At 40.3% G+C, this 16,280-nt stretch overlaps 2 protein-coding genes across 2 annotated transcripts in view; one reads left to right on the top strand and one right to left on the bottom strand.

Moving 5' to 3' along the window:
• The window catches only part of LOC104396642 (chromosome unknown open reading frame, human C8orf88), a 13,743-nt gene extending 4,843 nt beyond the window's left edge, over positions 1 to 8,900 (top strand). The window contains exons 5-7 of the mRNA XM_010006499.1: positions 4,449 to 4,533; positions 8,255 to 8,361; positions 8,739 to 8,900. Of these exons, the coding sequence (XP_010004801.1) occupies positions 4,449 to 4,533; positions 8,255 to 8,361; positions 8,739 to 8,900 (354 nt within the window). The remainder of the gene's footprint in view (positions 1 to 4,448; positions 4,534 to 8,254; positions 8,362 to 8,738) is intronic.
• A 5,839-nt stretch (positions 8,901 to 14,739) lies between these two features.
• NECAB1 (N-terminal EF-hand calcium binding protein 1) overlaps positions 14,740 to 16,280 on the bottom strand; it is a 56,851-nt gene continuing 55,310 nt past the window's right edge. Inside the window, exon 13 of the mRNA XM_010006421.1 lies at positions 14,740 to 14,768. Coding sequence (XP_010004723.1) covers positions 14,740 to 14,768 — 29 coding nt within the window. The remainder of the gene's footprint in view (positions 14,769 to 16,280) is intronic.

Below are 16,280 nucleotides of genomic sequence, written 5' to 3'. Positions count from 1 at the left end.
AGGAATGCCTTTTGCTGTTATTTGCATGCACTAGTAGGTGAAAGATGCATCTTATGAGTTACTTATTTAAAAGTCTTATAAAAGTCTTGTGTGGCATTTCTTCAGTTTTCATTAAATTGAAGATGGCTATTTTAGACTTAAGGTACATGTATGCAATCTTTACTTATTATGTGTGAAGGATAACATTAGAAATACATATATTTTAGTTTTGTTAGCATGTGCATAACTCCATGTGAGGCAATAAACTTCACTAACTATATAAACAGTTCCAGAGTAGTCCATAGTCCTCCCCCTCCTTTCTCATAGAGCTTGGTATCTCTGCTTCAGTGTTGTTTTCACCTGCCCCTCTCCTCTGCCCTGAGGTCTTATCATAGTTCTTTCCACTTCCTGAGTATGTTAATTGCAGAGGTGCAATCCATTGTTGCTGATGGGCTCTGCCTTAGCCAGAGGTGGGCCAAATTATTGGATCAGGGGGATCTCTCACCAGCTTCTCACAGGAGCCACACTTGTGGCCAAAACTGCACCACACCAACCCAGCACCCTCAGATCTATTTGAGATCCATCAACCAGTATCAGTTTAAATTTACTACTTAACTACCATTTAGAAATTATTTTGAGCTTGAGAAATACATTCCCTGCTTTAGGGATATTCTTTATAGATGGATTCCATTATTTTTGGTGGATTTCAGATAGGAACATGTAAAAAAGTATTGTTGTGAGTGGTTATACTCAAATGTTCAGTTTTGGACTGACAACCAAGCATAATAGAATCATAGAATAGAATCATCCTGGTCAGAAGGGACCTCGAAAAGTCCAGCCATGACCTAAATCCCCCTACCATAACTTAATTTACCAGTTAAGTGCTTAAATCATGTTGCTAAGCACTAGATCTCTATTTCTTTTAGATACTTCCAGGGATGGTGACTCTGCCACCTCCCTGAGCAGCCTGTTCCACTGTCCAGTCACTCTTTCAGTAAAGAAATTCTTTCTAATACCCAGTCTAAACCTTTCCTGGCACAGCTTCAGGCTAGTTCCTGTTGTCCTGTCATTACTCACTTGAAAGAAGAGGCCAACTCCCACCTCCCTACAACCTCCTTTCAGGTAGCTGTAGAGACCAATGAGGTCTCCCCTCAGCCTCCTTGTCTTCAAACTAAACAATCCCAGTTCCCCCAGCCCTTTCTCATAGGGCTTATTCTCCAGATCTTTCACGAGCTTCGTAGTTCTCCTCTGGACATACTCCAGCAACTCTACATCCTTCTTGTGGTGAGGGGCCCAGAACTGCACACAGTATTTGAGGTGTGGCCTCACCAATGCCAAGTACGGGGGCATGATCACCTCTCCTCTGGCTGGCCACATTATTCCTGATGCAGGCCAGGATGCCATTGGCCTTCTTGGCCATCTGGGCACACTGCTGGCTTGTGTTAAGTCATCTGTCAACCAGCACCCTCAGGTCCGTCTCCACCATGGAGCTTTCAACCACTCATCCCCAAGCCTGTAGCTTTGCATGGATTTGTTGTGACCAAAGTGCAGGACCTGGCAGAAACCTCATAAAATTAGCCTCAGCCCATCGATCCAGTCTGTCCAGGTCTCTCTGCAGAGCCTTCCTACCATCAAGCAAATCAACACTTCTTCCCAGCTTAGTGTCATCTGCAAACTTACTTAGGAAGCACTCAGTCCCCTCATCTAGGTCATTAATAAAGATACTGAACAAGATTGGGCACAAAACTAAGCCCTGGGGGACACCACTGGTGACCGGCTGTCAGCTGGATCCAACCCCATTCACTACAACTCTCTGGGCTTGGCCAGCCAGCCAGTTTTTACCCAGCAGAGTATACCTGTCTATGCCATGAGCCACCAGCTTCTATAGGAAGATGCTGTGGGAGATGCTGTCAAAGGCCTTACCAAAATATAGATAGACAACATTATAGAATAGAATAGAATTTGTGATACTATAAAGCAGTTGGCAGGATGATGTGATGGGAGATGGGGCAGGAAGTTACGTAAAAATATTGCGTTGACATTTTCTGGCACATTGCTGTGAATTCTGCATTACCATGCTTATCTTTTTCTTACGGATTTGAGCATGTGTTAAATCCTTGTTTGTACTTGAAAAGAGCCTTTGAATAGCCAAGACTGGCAAAGACTAGTTGACCACACAGAGCAGTTGGAATTGACATTATGTTATCTTCATTCTCATAAATCCTTACATTTTTCAAGGTTTTTTTTCCCAGAAATTTTAGTCAAACCAGAAGAAGGTAACTTAGATCAGCGAGGAGAGCGCACAGCAATTGGAGAGGCATGAGCTTGACAAGTAGACCACTCAGTGGATAAGGAATTGGCTGGATAGTCATAGTCAAAGAGCTGTAGTCAACAGCTAAATGTCCAAGTCGGTATCAGTGACGAGTAGCATTCCTCAGGGGTTGATATTGGGACCAGTGCTGTTTAACATCTTTGTCAGTGACATGGACAGCGGGATCAAGTACACCCTTAGCAGGTTTGCTGATGACACCAACCTGTGTGTTGTGGCTGACATGCTGGAGGGAAGGGAGGCCACCCAGAGACACTTTGACAAGCTTGAGAGGTGGGCTTATGCAAAGCACTCATGAAGTTCAGTAAGGGCAAGTGCAAGGTCCTGCACGTAGTTTTGGGGCAATCCCAACCACAAATACAGGTTGGGCAGAGAATGGATTGAGAACAGCCCTGAGGAAAAGGACTTGGGGGTGTTGGTTGATGAAAAGCTCAACATAAGCCAGCAGCATGCTCTTGCAGCTCAGAAAGCCAGCAGTGCCCTGGGCTGCGTCAAAGGAAATATGGCCAGCAGGTCAAGGGAGATGATTCTCCCCTCTGCTCTGCTCTCATGAAACCCCACCCGAAGCACTGTGTCCAGTCTGGAGTCCTGAGCACAGGAAGTGCATGGACCTGTTGTATGAAGTCCACAGGAGGGCTGCAAAAACAACCATAAGGCTGGAGTGCCTCTATTAGGAGGACAGGCTGAAAGAGCTGGGGTGGTTCAAGTTGGAGAAGGAAACACTCCAGGAAGACTTTATAGTGGCCTTCCAGTACCTGAAGGGGCCCTAGAGGAAAGTTGGGGAAGAGCTTTTTACAAGGACTTGCAGTGATAGGATGTTTTAAGCTGAAAGAGGTTAGATTTCGATTAAATATTAGGAAGAAATTTCTCACTATGGGAGTGGTGAGGCACTGGAACAGGTTGCCCAGAGTTGTGGACACCCCCTCCCTGGAAGTGTTCAAAGCCAGGTTTGATGGATCTTTGAGCAACCTGATCTAGTGGGAGGTTTCCTGTCCTATGGCAGGGGAGTTGTAACTAGATGATCTTTGAAGGCTCTTCCAACCCAAACTTTGCTAGGATTAAGTTTCAACTGCAGAAAATCTAAGTGTGGGCAGTGTGGATAATATGCTAGAAATATTTTACCATTTTAAAATTTTTAGTCTTAGTGCATCTTGAAAGTTGGTGGTAAATTTACAGGACAAAGCATTAACTGCTGTCTCTGTCCAGAAAATAGGACCTCTTCTGCTTTTGACAAGTGCTTCCCCAGATTTTTCAATTCCTCCTGTCCCATGTCTGCTCCTCCCTCCAAAAAAATAAATACAAATTCTCTCTCAGAATGAGATTACAATTCCTTAGACAAACCTGTGGAGTGTTTTGGAAGCCAAGCCAAACTGCTGAAGATAAACTGCTTTCATACTTCCTGAAACACTTACTTCAAGGTTTTAGCAATGGGAAGGAACTCAGTGTTACACTGTAGATGTTGTGTTCTTGAATGCTTATGAAACCTTGTGCTAAGTGAGAGAATCCAAGTTGCTCTTGTTGGCCTTAAAGAAAGTCCTTTCCACTTTTATTATTTCCCAGTGTAGCAGCTTCTGGCTGGTTTTCTTAAAAACTAGCAATAGCACTGCAAAATTCTGTCAGATTGCTGTCTCAAAAGTGTCTATCTATACTGTTTTAAAGGTTGTTGAACTATTCTTGTATGTAACGAAGAGTCACAAATATTCTACACGTTCAATTTAAACTTGTCAGGCATTTTATGTTACGTGTGTTCCAGTTTAGTTTTCTGCAGTTCTCTTGCTGGACCTTCATCTTTCAAGTTAGAGGTGCATCAGGTGTTATAAATAGCTACAGTTCTGACTACTGTGTAATTTGTGCAAGACTGTTTCTGTTCTTAAACTGTAAAAAAGACAGTGATTCAGTTGCATGGAGTAGAAAAAAGAACAGAATCCAGTTTCCTTCATGCATAGAAAGTATTAATTGTCCAAAATCTTGGAGACTGGTAAAAGCAAAGTTGATTACTGAAATGGTGCTACAAATGTTTTTGTTTTTTTTAACTAAGAAATGCAGATCCATATTTTAATATGTTTAAAGAAAACAAGCTTCATAACTTAATTTTGTAAAATATATTAAAAAATCATTAACTCTTTCCTTCCTATTTTAGTTATCTGAAAAGACTGAAGCAAAGATTTTAACTCAAACTATGATGCCCTGTCAACCAAACCAGCATGAATCGAAAGCAAAAAAAGGTAAGATACTGCATGGAGATTTGTGTCAGAATTGTATGTTATTGGTTTTTTAATTAGCCAGTGCTTTGAGAATTTGCCTTCCTTCTGTACCACAATTTGAGAGCAGTATGAAACCTTACTTGCATATAAGGGTGTACCTGTCTTTTGAAAAATCCACAAAAACAAAGCCAACAACAAAATAACCCAAGGAAAAAAACAAACAACAAAACCAAGAAAGAACAAACTGTGAGCACCTGAGCATAAAAAAATTTCTTCATGCAAAATGCTGGTTTTGTGTAAATTACTTCTGTGTGTAGAAGTACAGGTTTGAGTTGCACCCTTTAGCGTGTTGCAGGGGTCAGTCACGGCTACTGAGACTACTGATTGCAACCAATTTAAGAATATAGTATTTTTACTTTCTTTTCCTATTCTTAACTGCAGTGCTTCTGAAATACTGATTTTCTGATGGTTAGAGATCACTTAATTGTGTTACTATTTGTTCTGGACAGTTTGTTCTTGTGTAAACACTGTCCTTAAGGTTAGCTCTTTGTGCTTTTATTTATGTATTGGCTGACTCTCTGGACTCATGAATCATAATAGGTTTTTTTCATTGTTTGGTAGTTTAAACAAACAAGACTTTTTTTTTTCTTTTTTTTTTTTTTAATTAAGGGATAATCTCAGATTCTAAACATATCCTCACAGTCTTCCTCTGCATTTCTTCCTACCTGATTCTTCATTTTTAGCATGTCACAGGAACTGCAACAGTGACCCAAGTCTAGGTCATCAGATCACTGAGACTATCTTTTCCTGTTAATCAGGCATCTCAAATCTCTATCTGTAATCTCCGAGCTTTAAATAATACCTTGAGACTTCGTTCATTCTGTTGCCCTTTTCTCAAGAATTGAAAGAGTTCTCCTAGGTTTTATTGAGACTTTCAGATCTTTCTGCAGTCTGAGGATACCATCAGGTTCTTATGCAGTGATTTTACACTGTCATGTGTTACTGATTTGAAAGGAAGTCTTCCATGTGTCCCCTTTTAGGCTCAGATTGGTTTCTTTTTTTCTTCATCTTGGTAAATAGAATTATGTTCTTTAGATCCAGTTTGGTGTCAGGCTTGTCAAGTTCCATCTATTTGATGGTGGCTTTCTGAGCCTTTCTCATTGTTTCTGCTTTTGGGTAGAGACTGTGGTGTCTACAAGATCTTAAATGGCTTCTCATCTGATCCTCATCTCTTGTATAAGCCATAATTTTGGATATTTTAGTGGTTAATTGCTCTGTGATGCTTCCTGAACCTCCTGAATCTACTCCAAATTTGTCAATAATGTAAAACTTTTTCCAACACTTGTTTTCCAGGGGCTTTGTTTGTTTGCTGGTGGTTCTAATCATTCCCTTCAGAGCAAAATTCCCACTGGAACTCCATTTCTATCTCCAACTGTACCTAAAATCCTACATAATAATAACCATTTTAAATCAGTTCAGTGGTAGTATGCCTTCAATTACCTGTCTTTACAGTTCTTTAGTGCTTTTTACTGCTATCTCAATCACTTCCCTGCTTTTTCTTAGAATCACAGAATGGTTTGGGTTGAAAGGGACCTTTAAAGGTCATCTAGTCCAGCCTGTCTGTCATGGGCAGACTCATCTTCAACCAGATCAGGTTGCTCAGAGCCCTGTCCAACCACCCCTCTGGGCAACATGTGCCAGTGTTTCACTACCCCCACAGTGAAAAAATTGCTTCCTTATACCTAGTCTGAATCTACTCTCTTTCAGTTTAAAACCATTACCCTTTGTCCTATTGTAACAGGCCCTGTCTCTTTTGTAAGCTGCTGTTTAATAGTGAAAGGCTGCAATAAGGTCTCCCTGGAGTCTTCTGTAAATTGAACAACTCTCTCAGCCTGTCTTCATAGGGGAGGTGCTGCAGCCCTGATTGTATTTATGGCCCTCCTCTGGACCCAGTCCAACCAGTCCATGTATTTCCTGTGCTGAGGAGTCCAGAGATGGACACAGTACTTCATATGTGGTCCCTGACCAGAGTGGAGCAGAGGGGCAGAATCATCTCCCTCAATCTGCAGCCATGATTCTTTTGATGCAACCTAGGATATGGTTGGCTTTCTGGGCTGCAAGTGCACATTGCAGGCTCATGTCCAGCTTTTTATCCACCAGTACCCCCAAGTCCTTCTCTGCAGGGCTGCTCTCAATCCCTTCATACCCCAAACTGTATTGGTTTCCTCAGCACAGGTGCAGGACCTTGCCCTTGAACTTCTTGAACTTCATGAGGTGGGTTCACACAGGCCTACTGCTTAAGTTTGTCCAGGTCCTCTGGATGGCATACCATATCTCAGGTGTGTCAACTGTAACACACAGCTTGGTGTCATCAGCAAACTTTCTGAGGGTGCACTTGATCCCAGTGTCTGTGTCACTGATGAAGGTAATAAACAGTACTGGTCCCAGTGCAGACCCTGGAGGGACACCAGTTGTCACTGATCTCCCATTTGGACATTGAGTCATTGACCACAGCCATCAAATTAATACCTCTCCCATCTGCAGATAATACAGTAGTGCTACTTATGGCAGTAGTCAATCTTCATATGTTTTTCAACAAGGAAAGAAAAAGCTGTAAATTTTCAAGTATGCTCGTGTTCTTTAAAGCATGCTTTTTAAAAGTTATCCTCATGCCCTCACATAGGTTCAGCAGTTACTGCTGTCGCTTCTGGTCAAAGGCAGGAAAATACCTGTTCATATTTGACTTTGTGGCTTCTCTTGTCAAAATCCTCCAGCCTGAGAAGCAAAAAACTGTCGTCAATCCAGTGACTGTGTAACAGTCTACAGGCAGTTACTGCTGTCGCTTCTGGTGAAAGGCAGGAAAATACCTGTTCATATTTGACTTTGTGGCTTCTCTTGTCAAAATCCTCCAGCCTGAGAAGCAAAAAACTGTCGTCAATCCAGTGACTGTGTAACAGTCTACAGAAGGCTCATAATGCCTAAAGTAACAAACTTGTTTGTCTCCATGGACCAGAGGTAGAGTTTATCTCAGACCTTGCCTAATTCCTTATTTCCTTATTTCCGCACTTGTTTAAGAATATCAGCTTAAAATATGGACATGGGTAGACACACTATATCTATGCTAGAGTAGAGATAGTGGTACAAATTTGAATTATGACACGCACATTCTGAGCAAAGCCCGACTTGTATTCATTCAGTGGAAAACCCTCAAAACTATGTCGCTGGTATTAATCTGTTTGCCAGTTTACATGTATCAGATCTCCTAATTACTTTTACCTGTTGAAAGATATCAACTTAATAACTCTAAGAAGGGAGACACTCGGGTTTTGTTGTCTGTCCCATAGAAACATGCCACTTTGCTGTGAGTTATATACAGATTTTCTTCTACGGTTTCAAGATGAGTTTGTAGTGTTTTTGTTAATTAAAGCAAGATAGAGAGAGAGTGTCTACTGTAAGCTTGGATTCACCTTTTTTGCGTTCCTTTGTATTAAAACAGCAAAACGTTATTAGCTTGGAATAGTCCTCAATATTTACTAAGTCAGTGTGATTAAATGCTTGATAATCTACTACCTATTGTCCCGATGTAAGGTCAGACTTTTAATTACTGCTGGTTTTAATACTGATTTTCATGTTCCACATGCAGCATTTCCCCCCTTCTATAAAAAACCCAATCCAGTCTCTGAATTCCCAACCTTAATGCCTTAACAACAATGTTGAACTTAGTAATTTTGTATTTTTACAGAAAGGATCAAATACAGCAGAGATTTCCTTCTGAAACTTTCAAGTGTTTCTCTCTCTCAGAAGAAGCCAGAATCTCTTCCTGATCATCCAGTTGTCCTTGAAAAGCCAGTAAGTATATTTGAGGCTATTGGGGTGTGATTTTTGTAGAAATATTATTTCTATCCTGGAGAAATACATCCAGATGACTACTGTGTTGACCACAACTTGAGGCAGTTTTAAACTTTTATAAATTTATATTCTTTGGAAAAACAAAGTTGAACTAATATATGACAGTAATTGGCCTTCTCTGATCTTACTTTTTGCGTCTTTCTGTTATATTTGTCCTCAGGATGAAAGCTTTACTTCTTTGAAAACCTGCCTGCAGATAGAGAAGTTAAAACTGTTTACTTTCCTAGCCTTCCCCCCTCCCCCTCCCCTTTCTGTCTCTTGAGTTTTAAGAGAGGCAGTTTTGTAATATATACACTTTCATACGGTTATGTTCCTAGGCAAAGGAGGACCCTCACAGAAATGGAGTCAGTGGACAAATGAGCTCTAAAATTGTTCATGACATGGCTAAATTGCAAATAATTTGGGTGGCAGAAAAGAAAGATAGTAAAAACTGGTGCAAGTCAAGGTGGCTTGCATGTGTTTCAAGGAGATTGTTTTGAGGCTGGAGAATCTATGTCTGTATGATGATGTCCTAAGTGTTACAAGTTGTATCTGTCTTTTTAGAAAGAAGAGTGTCTCAGTTTGTGAGGCTTGCTCTTAATGCCTTTCCTCTGCTTTGTGTTAGTTATGTGTATGTAAGCTCCCACCTGTATATACTAGCTCATCACACCAATAAAAAAAAGCAGTGAATTTTCTCATCCTATTCAGCCACAAACGGGGAGGGCAAAATTACAAACCCCTACTAGGCACGATGTTGTATTACAATAACATAACATGTATCACTGAGCTGTCATTATTGTCCTAAGCACAATGCGTAGATTGTTGAGTAGGAAGGGGAAGGAAAAAAAAAAATCCTGTTCTCATTAGAAGAAAGTAAAAGCTGGTAAATTTGTTGTGTGATCTTGAAGACAGTGTTGAAAAGGGATTTGCAAATGTACTGATCTCATTAGCATATAAAGGTGATACTAGAATGCCAGTCATACTTCAGAAGTTAGTTTCAAATTATAAATAAGAAAACTGGTCAGCGACAGCTCTTGTTTTTTTCTGAATTGAGTAGAAATTTTTTTTTATTGTTAGTATAGGATAAAACTGTACACTGGTATTTTAGTGTGTGATTTTATTGTAGACATTGATTTTTCAGTTATTTGGGAGTCTGCTTATAGGTGTATAAGAGAGTTTGATGAAATGCCTGTGTAAATGAAATGATGATGCTAAAAACAGGTAGAAGAAGGCCTCCAAATAAACTTCCAATGAGGAAAAGACAGTCTTGCAATATGTCAGTGAGTTTGTATTGAGGAGTAGGTGGTTGTCACAGAATCACAGAATGTTAGAGGTTTGAAGGGACCTCTGGAGATCATTCAGTCCAACCCCCCTGCCAGGGCGGGACCACCAGGGCAGGTCACACAGAAACACATCTAGATGGGTCTTGAAAGGCTCCAGAGAAGGAGACTCCACAACCTCTCTGGGCAGCCTGTTCCAGTGCTCCATAACCTTTATAATAAAGAAATTTTTCCTCATGTTAAGGTGGAACTTCTTGTGTTTTAGTTTGTACCATTGCCTCTCATCCTATCACAGGGCATGACTGAAAAATATTGGCGCCTCCTTGACACCCACCCTTCAGAGGTTTATATTCATTAGTAAGATCCCCTCTCAGTCTTCTGTAGACTAAACTGCCCCAGGTCTCTCAGCCTTCCCTCATAAAACAGGTGTTCCAATTTCTTAATCATCCTTGTAGCCTGCTGTTGGACCCTCTCAAGTAAATCCCTGTCCCTTTTGAACTGGGGAGCCCAGAACTGGATAGAATACTCCAGATGTGTTCTCACTAGGGCAGAGTAGAGGGGGAGGAGAACCTCCCTCGACCTGCTGGCCACCCTGTTCTTAATGCACCCCAGGTTACCATTGGCCTTCTTGCCCACAAGGGCACAATTGCTGTTCCATGGATAACTTGTCCACCAGGAGTGTAAGGAGCTGCTTTCTAGCAGGTCGGCTCCTACTCTGTACTGGTGCATATTGTTCCTCCCCAGGTGCAGGACTCTACACTTACTCATGTTGAACCTATTAGGTTCCTCTTTGCCCAGCTCTCCAGTCTGTCCAAATCTTTTTGAATGGCCTGCACAGCCTCCCGGTGAATCAGCCAGTCCTCCCAGTTTCATATAATCAGCAAACTTGCTGAGGATACACTCTTGTGCCCTCATCCAGGTCATTGATGAAGATGTTGAACAGGACTGGACTCAGCACTGATCTCTGGGGAACTCCACCAGTTACAGGTCTCCAGCTGGACTCTGCACCATTGATCACCACCCTCTGGGCTCTGTTGTTTAGCCAGTTCTTAATCCCTCTCACTGTCCACTCTCCTACCCACACTTCCTGAGCTTGCTCATGAGGATGTTATGGGAGACAGTGTCAAAAGCCTTGTTAAGGTCAAGGTAGATTACATCCCTGCATCTACCCATTCAGTCACAACCTCGTAGAAGGCTATCAGATCAGTCAAGCATGATGGTCAGAAGTTTGCTGGTGAATTGAGTATTCAGTTGATTCTGGCCCATCTTAAGACTTCCTTTATATTTTGAAGGTACTGCTAAAGTGTATGCCTGTCTATGAGTGGAAGCCATATTTTCAGATGGAGAAAGCTTCCTGGAGTGACATGTACAAGGGAGATGCTGTTGTTACAGTTAGTGGGCTCTGAGTTGCTTTCATCCCAGAAGACATGGGTGGTCTTGGAGATCTGAGACTCAGTCCTACCTATACATAGCTCAGCATTTGAACTGAAGTCACGTTACTAGGTTGACAAAGTCTGCCAGAAAAATTTGAGGTTAAATGTCTATGATTAATGAAAGTATATATATATGAAAGTATAATTGTTTGCATTAATTTAAAAGACAAATTCTTAAATGTACATGGATGTACTTAAATGTAAGTGTACATGTAAGTAGACCTGTGAAGACATGCTTTTTATAACTGAAGTAATTGGAGGGTTTGTTTGTCTTGCAGGAAAAGAGCAACCCTTTTATTGACATATGCAAGAAGTGACAGGTTGTTTGCAAGATAAGAAATCCATCAATGAAAGAGCTACATATGATGTAGATCTTAAAGATTTTTGAAGCTACAAATTAAAGTAGGACCCTATGAATGCTTTAAAAGTCAAACCTTGAATTTGTAATGCCTGAGATGGTAATATGATTACAGTGAAAATAAAAAATATTACATTTTGCTGTGACAGAATTTTGTCCTTGAATTGTCTGTGTTATGTAGCCATATGGTTTGTCTGTGTAGTTTGTCTGACCATAAATTCTAAACCAATACTTGACTGGGGCTTTTTGCTTGCTCCCACCTCCTCTCCTTAGCAGTAATAATGGAACAACAAATACTGTCTTAGTCAAATCTGTGTCAGATCTCAGCTGTCTTAGGGTATGTACTGATCTAGGTTGTTTTCTCCACCCCCCCACACCTCCAAACTTCATTTCATTGCTTTCTTCATTTGAAATCTCCATCTCCACACAAGAGTTTCCTTAATATACCTCTCTTCAAGGTACAAACTTTTTACTAACAGTTGCACTAAAATTCAAAACCTTCTGTTATAATGGCTCAGAACAAGATAACTGTCCATGTATTGCATTACAAAGTTCTTTGTAAATAATCGCCTGGTATTTTTGAGTTTGAAACATGGAAGTAATGGGCAAAATTGAGGAAAAAGACATATTTTCATCATGTCTCATGGGTAAATGGGTATACCAATACATAATAATTCTATAACTTTTTTTCTTAAATCAGAATAATATTTAATAGTGAAGTAGAAAGCAGTAGCCTGAGTATTTCCTGAACACATCCTTCAGTTGACAAGCAGCAGTAATAGATATTTGGTATTAATATAATTTTCTTAAAAAACCTGTATTCAGACCTACAATAACATCATCTCGGCACAGAAGGCAGTTTTTTAACATCTATCACAAATGAAAGCTAAATGAGAATGTGTCAAATGGTAATTGCAATAGAGCAGAAAACTTGTAAGTTTCATTTGCTATACACTAGATTCTTTCCCTGAACTATGGAAATAAACTTGTTTGAATTAGTTTTATGTTTAGCACCAGTTAGTCAGTTAAAATAAGCTTCTAAGTGTATTCTATTTTTATATTGTTTACAAGTAATGTTGCAAGGAACTTACGTATTTTTTGTTTGCATGTTTTTTAATCACTGGGAGCTTTTTAGAATAAGTACTATGGATCTCTTTCAGCAGTTTATGTTCAAGGGAATTTCTGTGTGTAGCTCGCAGAACTCCTAAGTGAAACTTCTCAAACTTGTTCTTGTGTATGATTCATCAAAGTGTTTGTTTACTAGTAAATATACAAAGGAGAATAACTGAAGCATGTATGACCTACTAGAATGTTTTTTCCTCCTTCAGCACCTATTGGCATGAAGTTCTAAAGCAGATTATTTTAATAATAATTTTAATATCATTCATCTGGTGAAAAGGAAAAACATCATAAACCTCAGTATGGTGTGTCAGTTTTCACTCTAAGGGTTTACCCTTCATCAGTGTCACATGTCCCTGTATTTTCTTTGTTGGTTGATCAGTAGTGACAAAATAAAACATGGCACACACTAGATCAACATCTTGGCATAGGAAAAAAGCCAGTCAGATCTTCAGAAATATGAGTAGTTTTACTTTGCTAAAGACAAACTTTTAAACTTTAAACCTTAAACTTTCACTGGATTGTCATTTGTGTGTCTGATATGGCTACCTGGGTGGCTTTTTAAGAATTAACAGATTTGGTAGTTGGATTGTGTCAATACGGGAAAACTTCAGTATTAAAAACATTCACTTTTGCTGAGTTACTGTAAGAATATTTAAAGCTGAAATTTGTTCCTAACATGGGCACCTAAATTTAGAGGTGTGGGCATCACTTTCTGACATCCATATTTGCTTAGAGAATCTGAGCATCTTTATCGACAAAGGCTTTTATTCAGATGCCTAAATGTAAGCATCTGATGTTACCTGAGGCATGCAGGATATCTGAAGCAGCTGCATGGGGCTGGCATAAGTGACACACCATCTAACTTGTGTCCATCAGCTGGGAGCCGGAGACCAGTGAGGATACTCTAAGGCATCTAACATGTACTAGAGGCATTTGTTTTGGCAACTGATCTTGCCTCAGAACTCTACTGATATAATAGGAGCTAAGATGCCATGGTCACGTGCAGGTACCTAAATGTGGCACCTTTCTTAACCTTGAGCTTAATACTGGTTTGTGGAATATGAACCTACCTGCAATTAAGATTGACTTGTTTGTAATCTAAATTCTCCACTTTTAATTACGTATGGTAATGTGCTCATTAAATTTAATAAAAAATAGAGAAATCCTACAGTGAAGAATATTATTTTATTGAGTACAACTTGCATGTTACCTTTTGGGTACTGTTTGTCGCCTTGGACTGCAAGATGAGTGGAGAGAGTGTTCAATTAGCATGTAGAGCTTGTCAACCTGTGGTCGTAGTGTGATGTTACAATAGTCACTTGCCTTTCATTCGTGGATCTGGAGGACACACCTACTGCTCAGGTGCCAGGGACAACAGCAAGAGTTCTTAGGGAGGAAAGTATTTCTCCTTCCAGGTTTATGGCTATTTATGCTCCAATAGCGGTTTCTCTAATGACTTCCCAGTGAGCTAATGAAATATCTTTCAAGTGTTCAGGACATAGAGTTCAAAGCAGATTGGTTGTGAAATGTTAAGTCTGTGGATCCAAAGCAGCTTAGCAGACAGGCAGACGTGTTTACTCTTGAGGGTCAGGGCTAGAGGCTGTAAAGAGAAAATGGTACTGCCCTGTCTTGTCGTGAGCAGAGAATTTATTGTATGAATGAAGTTCTGTACTGACACAAAAAGTTGTCCCTGTGTTTATTATCCTAATTAATGACTTGCAGCTTCTCTGAAGTGCAAGACATTTATGAAAATCTGTACTAAGGTTCATACCTGATTCTACTGTAAAAGGAGAAAACGGCAGCATTAAGTAACAACTGTTTATTTACGTAAGACTAGAACTTTTCACAAATATTAAGTCATACCAATGCACTTTTCTGTGACAGTTTTTACTGAATGTACTCATACACAGTAAACAGCTTAGCATAGTTGTCTTATTTCAGCTTTTAGAATGCATCATCTCACTGAACTAGTCACAAGAAGGTAGTAATGTGCAGTTTTCCATATTGTCACATGGAAAAGATCACATCTATAATAACAAAGACTATCACATCATAAACTTAGAACCCAGCACACCCATGCACTCCTATATGCATGCTGTTGTAATGCAAAACAATGCAACATTAACATTACTTGGAACCACAGCTTCTAGTTGTTATTGAGGACCCACCACGAAGCTGAAAGAGAGGAGAATTTAGTTGTTGACATAAACAGTTCTACCTGTTGTAAAAATCCTAAATAAAATAGCTATAATGTGTATGAAGAACTATGCATTTGTATATGCAGCTAATACTACTTTATGTGAAAGCTGCATACTCTCAAGGACAAAAGCTCCTCAGTCAGAGAAAGAACACTTAAAATAATAGGAAAGCTTAGTATAACTGGTGGGGGGTGGCTTTAGTGCAAGAAATATATAAGATCCAAAGAAGCATTAACGTGTGATAGGTGTGGCTGCATAGAATAAAGCTTCTGGATCCCAGAGACCAAAGCACATAAATCCTCGCTCTTGTTCTGCTGTGTGTCAGTATTTTAGCTGAGCACTGTGTCCCCTGGGTGGTTGTGCAGCCTTTAATGATTTTCTTTCTTGGTGACATTATTCAAACTTGGTGCTCTTCTCTGGGGATTAAGAGCATTTTGCCCCAAAAGTAAGAGAATTGATGAACTTGTAAAATGTCATTCCCATAAAAGAAGATTTGTAACCACCAGATTATATAGACAGGTCTGGAGAGAAACACATTTGTACTTCTCCACAGTCCCTGCCCGTTTGCCCTTTGAAATTGAACCTTACACAGAGTGGAACCACAAGATTTATGGAGAGAGACAAAAGGAAAGAAAGGAATTGTGACTGTATCTGATACACCAAGACCCCTTAGAGACAGGTAATTCTAGGCTCAGTAGTTTTTGCACTACACAGTTTAAAGATTAAATTAAATAACACATCTTCCTGTGAATTTGTCCATATATCCTTCTGTTTATGCCATTTTTGTGGAAAAAAAAAAAAATTGATCAAAGAAGAACATTTAGAAGATATTGAGGATTCCTACCTGAATTTGTGTTATAAAACCTAGTAGTCTCTGCTACATCTGTGAATTAATGAATTTTGGCAAAAAAAGTGCCAATTTAACAGTTTATTTCATGGATTATTGCATCATAAATGTTCAATGGCTTTCCCTGAGCTTTTGTTTTCTTTTCCAAAAGGTTTGCTAGTGTCCTCAAGTCCAAATATTACATAAAGATTAGGCATTACTGAAGATTAACTGAGTGATTCCACCCTGCTAGATTTGCCTGAGGCAACTTGGTTGGTTAACAGGTGTACAGGTGTGAAGGACCAGGTATTTCCTTACACGAACATGAAATGTCCTTTGAGTCAGCCGACAAAACTGACTTAAAACGGTGTCTCCACGCGGCAGGAAACCCCCTCTGTGTGTATGGGGGGGGAGCAGCTGCTGCAGGTGCAGGGGAGTGGCCAGAAGCAGGGGCAGGACTAGGTCCCGTCTGATTGGCTGAAAAGCCCGGAAATGCAAAACTGGCGCAGAAGAACCCCATGAGAGAGGCAGCGCGGCACGCCCCTCTCTCTCTCTCTCGCTCTCTCCTCGTGTGTTCGAGGCAGTCGTCTACACACACAGCCTGCCGCCGCCATTTTCCTGCCGCGCACTGCCGCCCGTCCCCGCTGCTGGGGGCTGCCCTGC

The sequence above is a fragment of the Chaetura pelagica genome, unplaced genomic scaffold, assembly GCF_000747805.2.
Source record: "Chaetura pelagica isolate M959 unplaced genomic scaffold, ChaPel_1.0 scaffold76, whole genome shotgun sequence".
NCBI lineage: Eukaryota > Metazoa > Chordata > Aves > Apodiformes > Apodidae > Chaetura > Chaetura pelagica.
The sequence above is the reverse complement of the archived record's forward strand: the minus strand, read 5'-3'. Positions and strand labels throughout refer to the sequence as shown.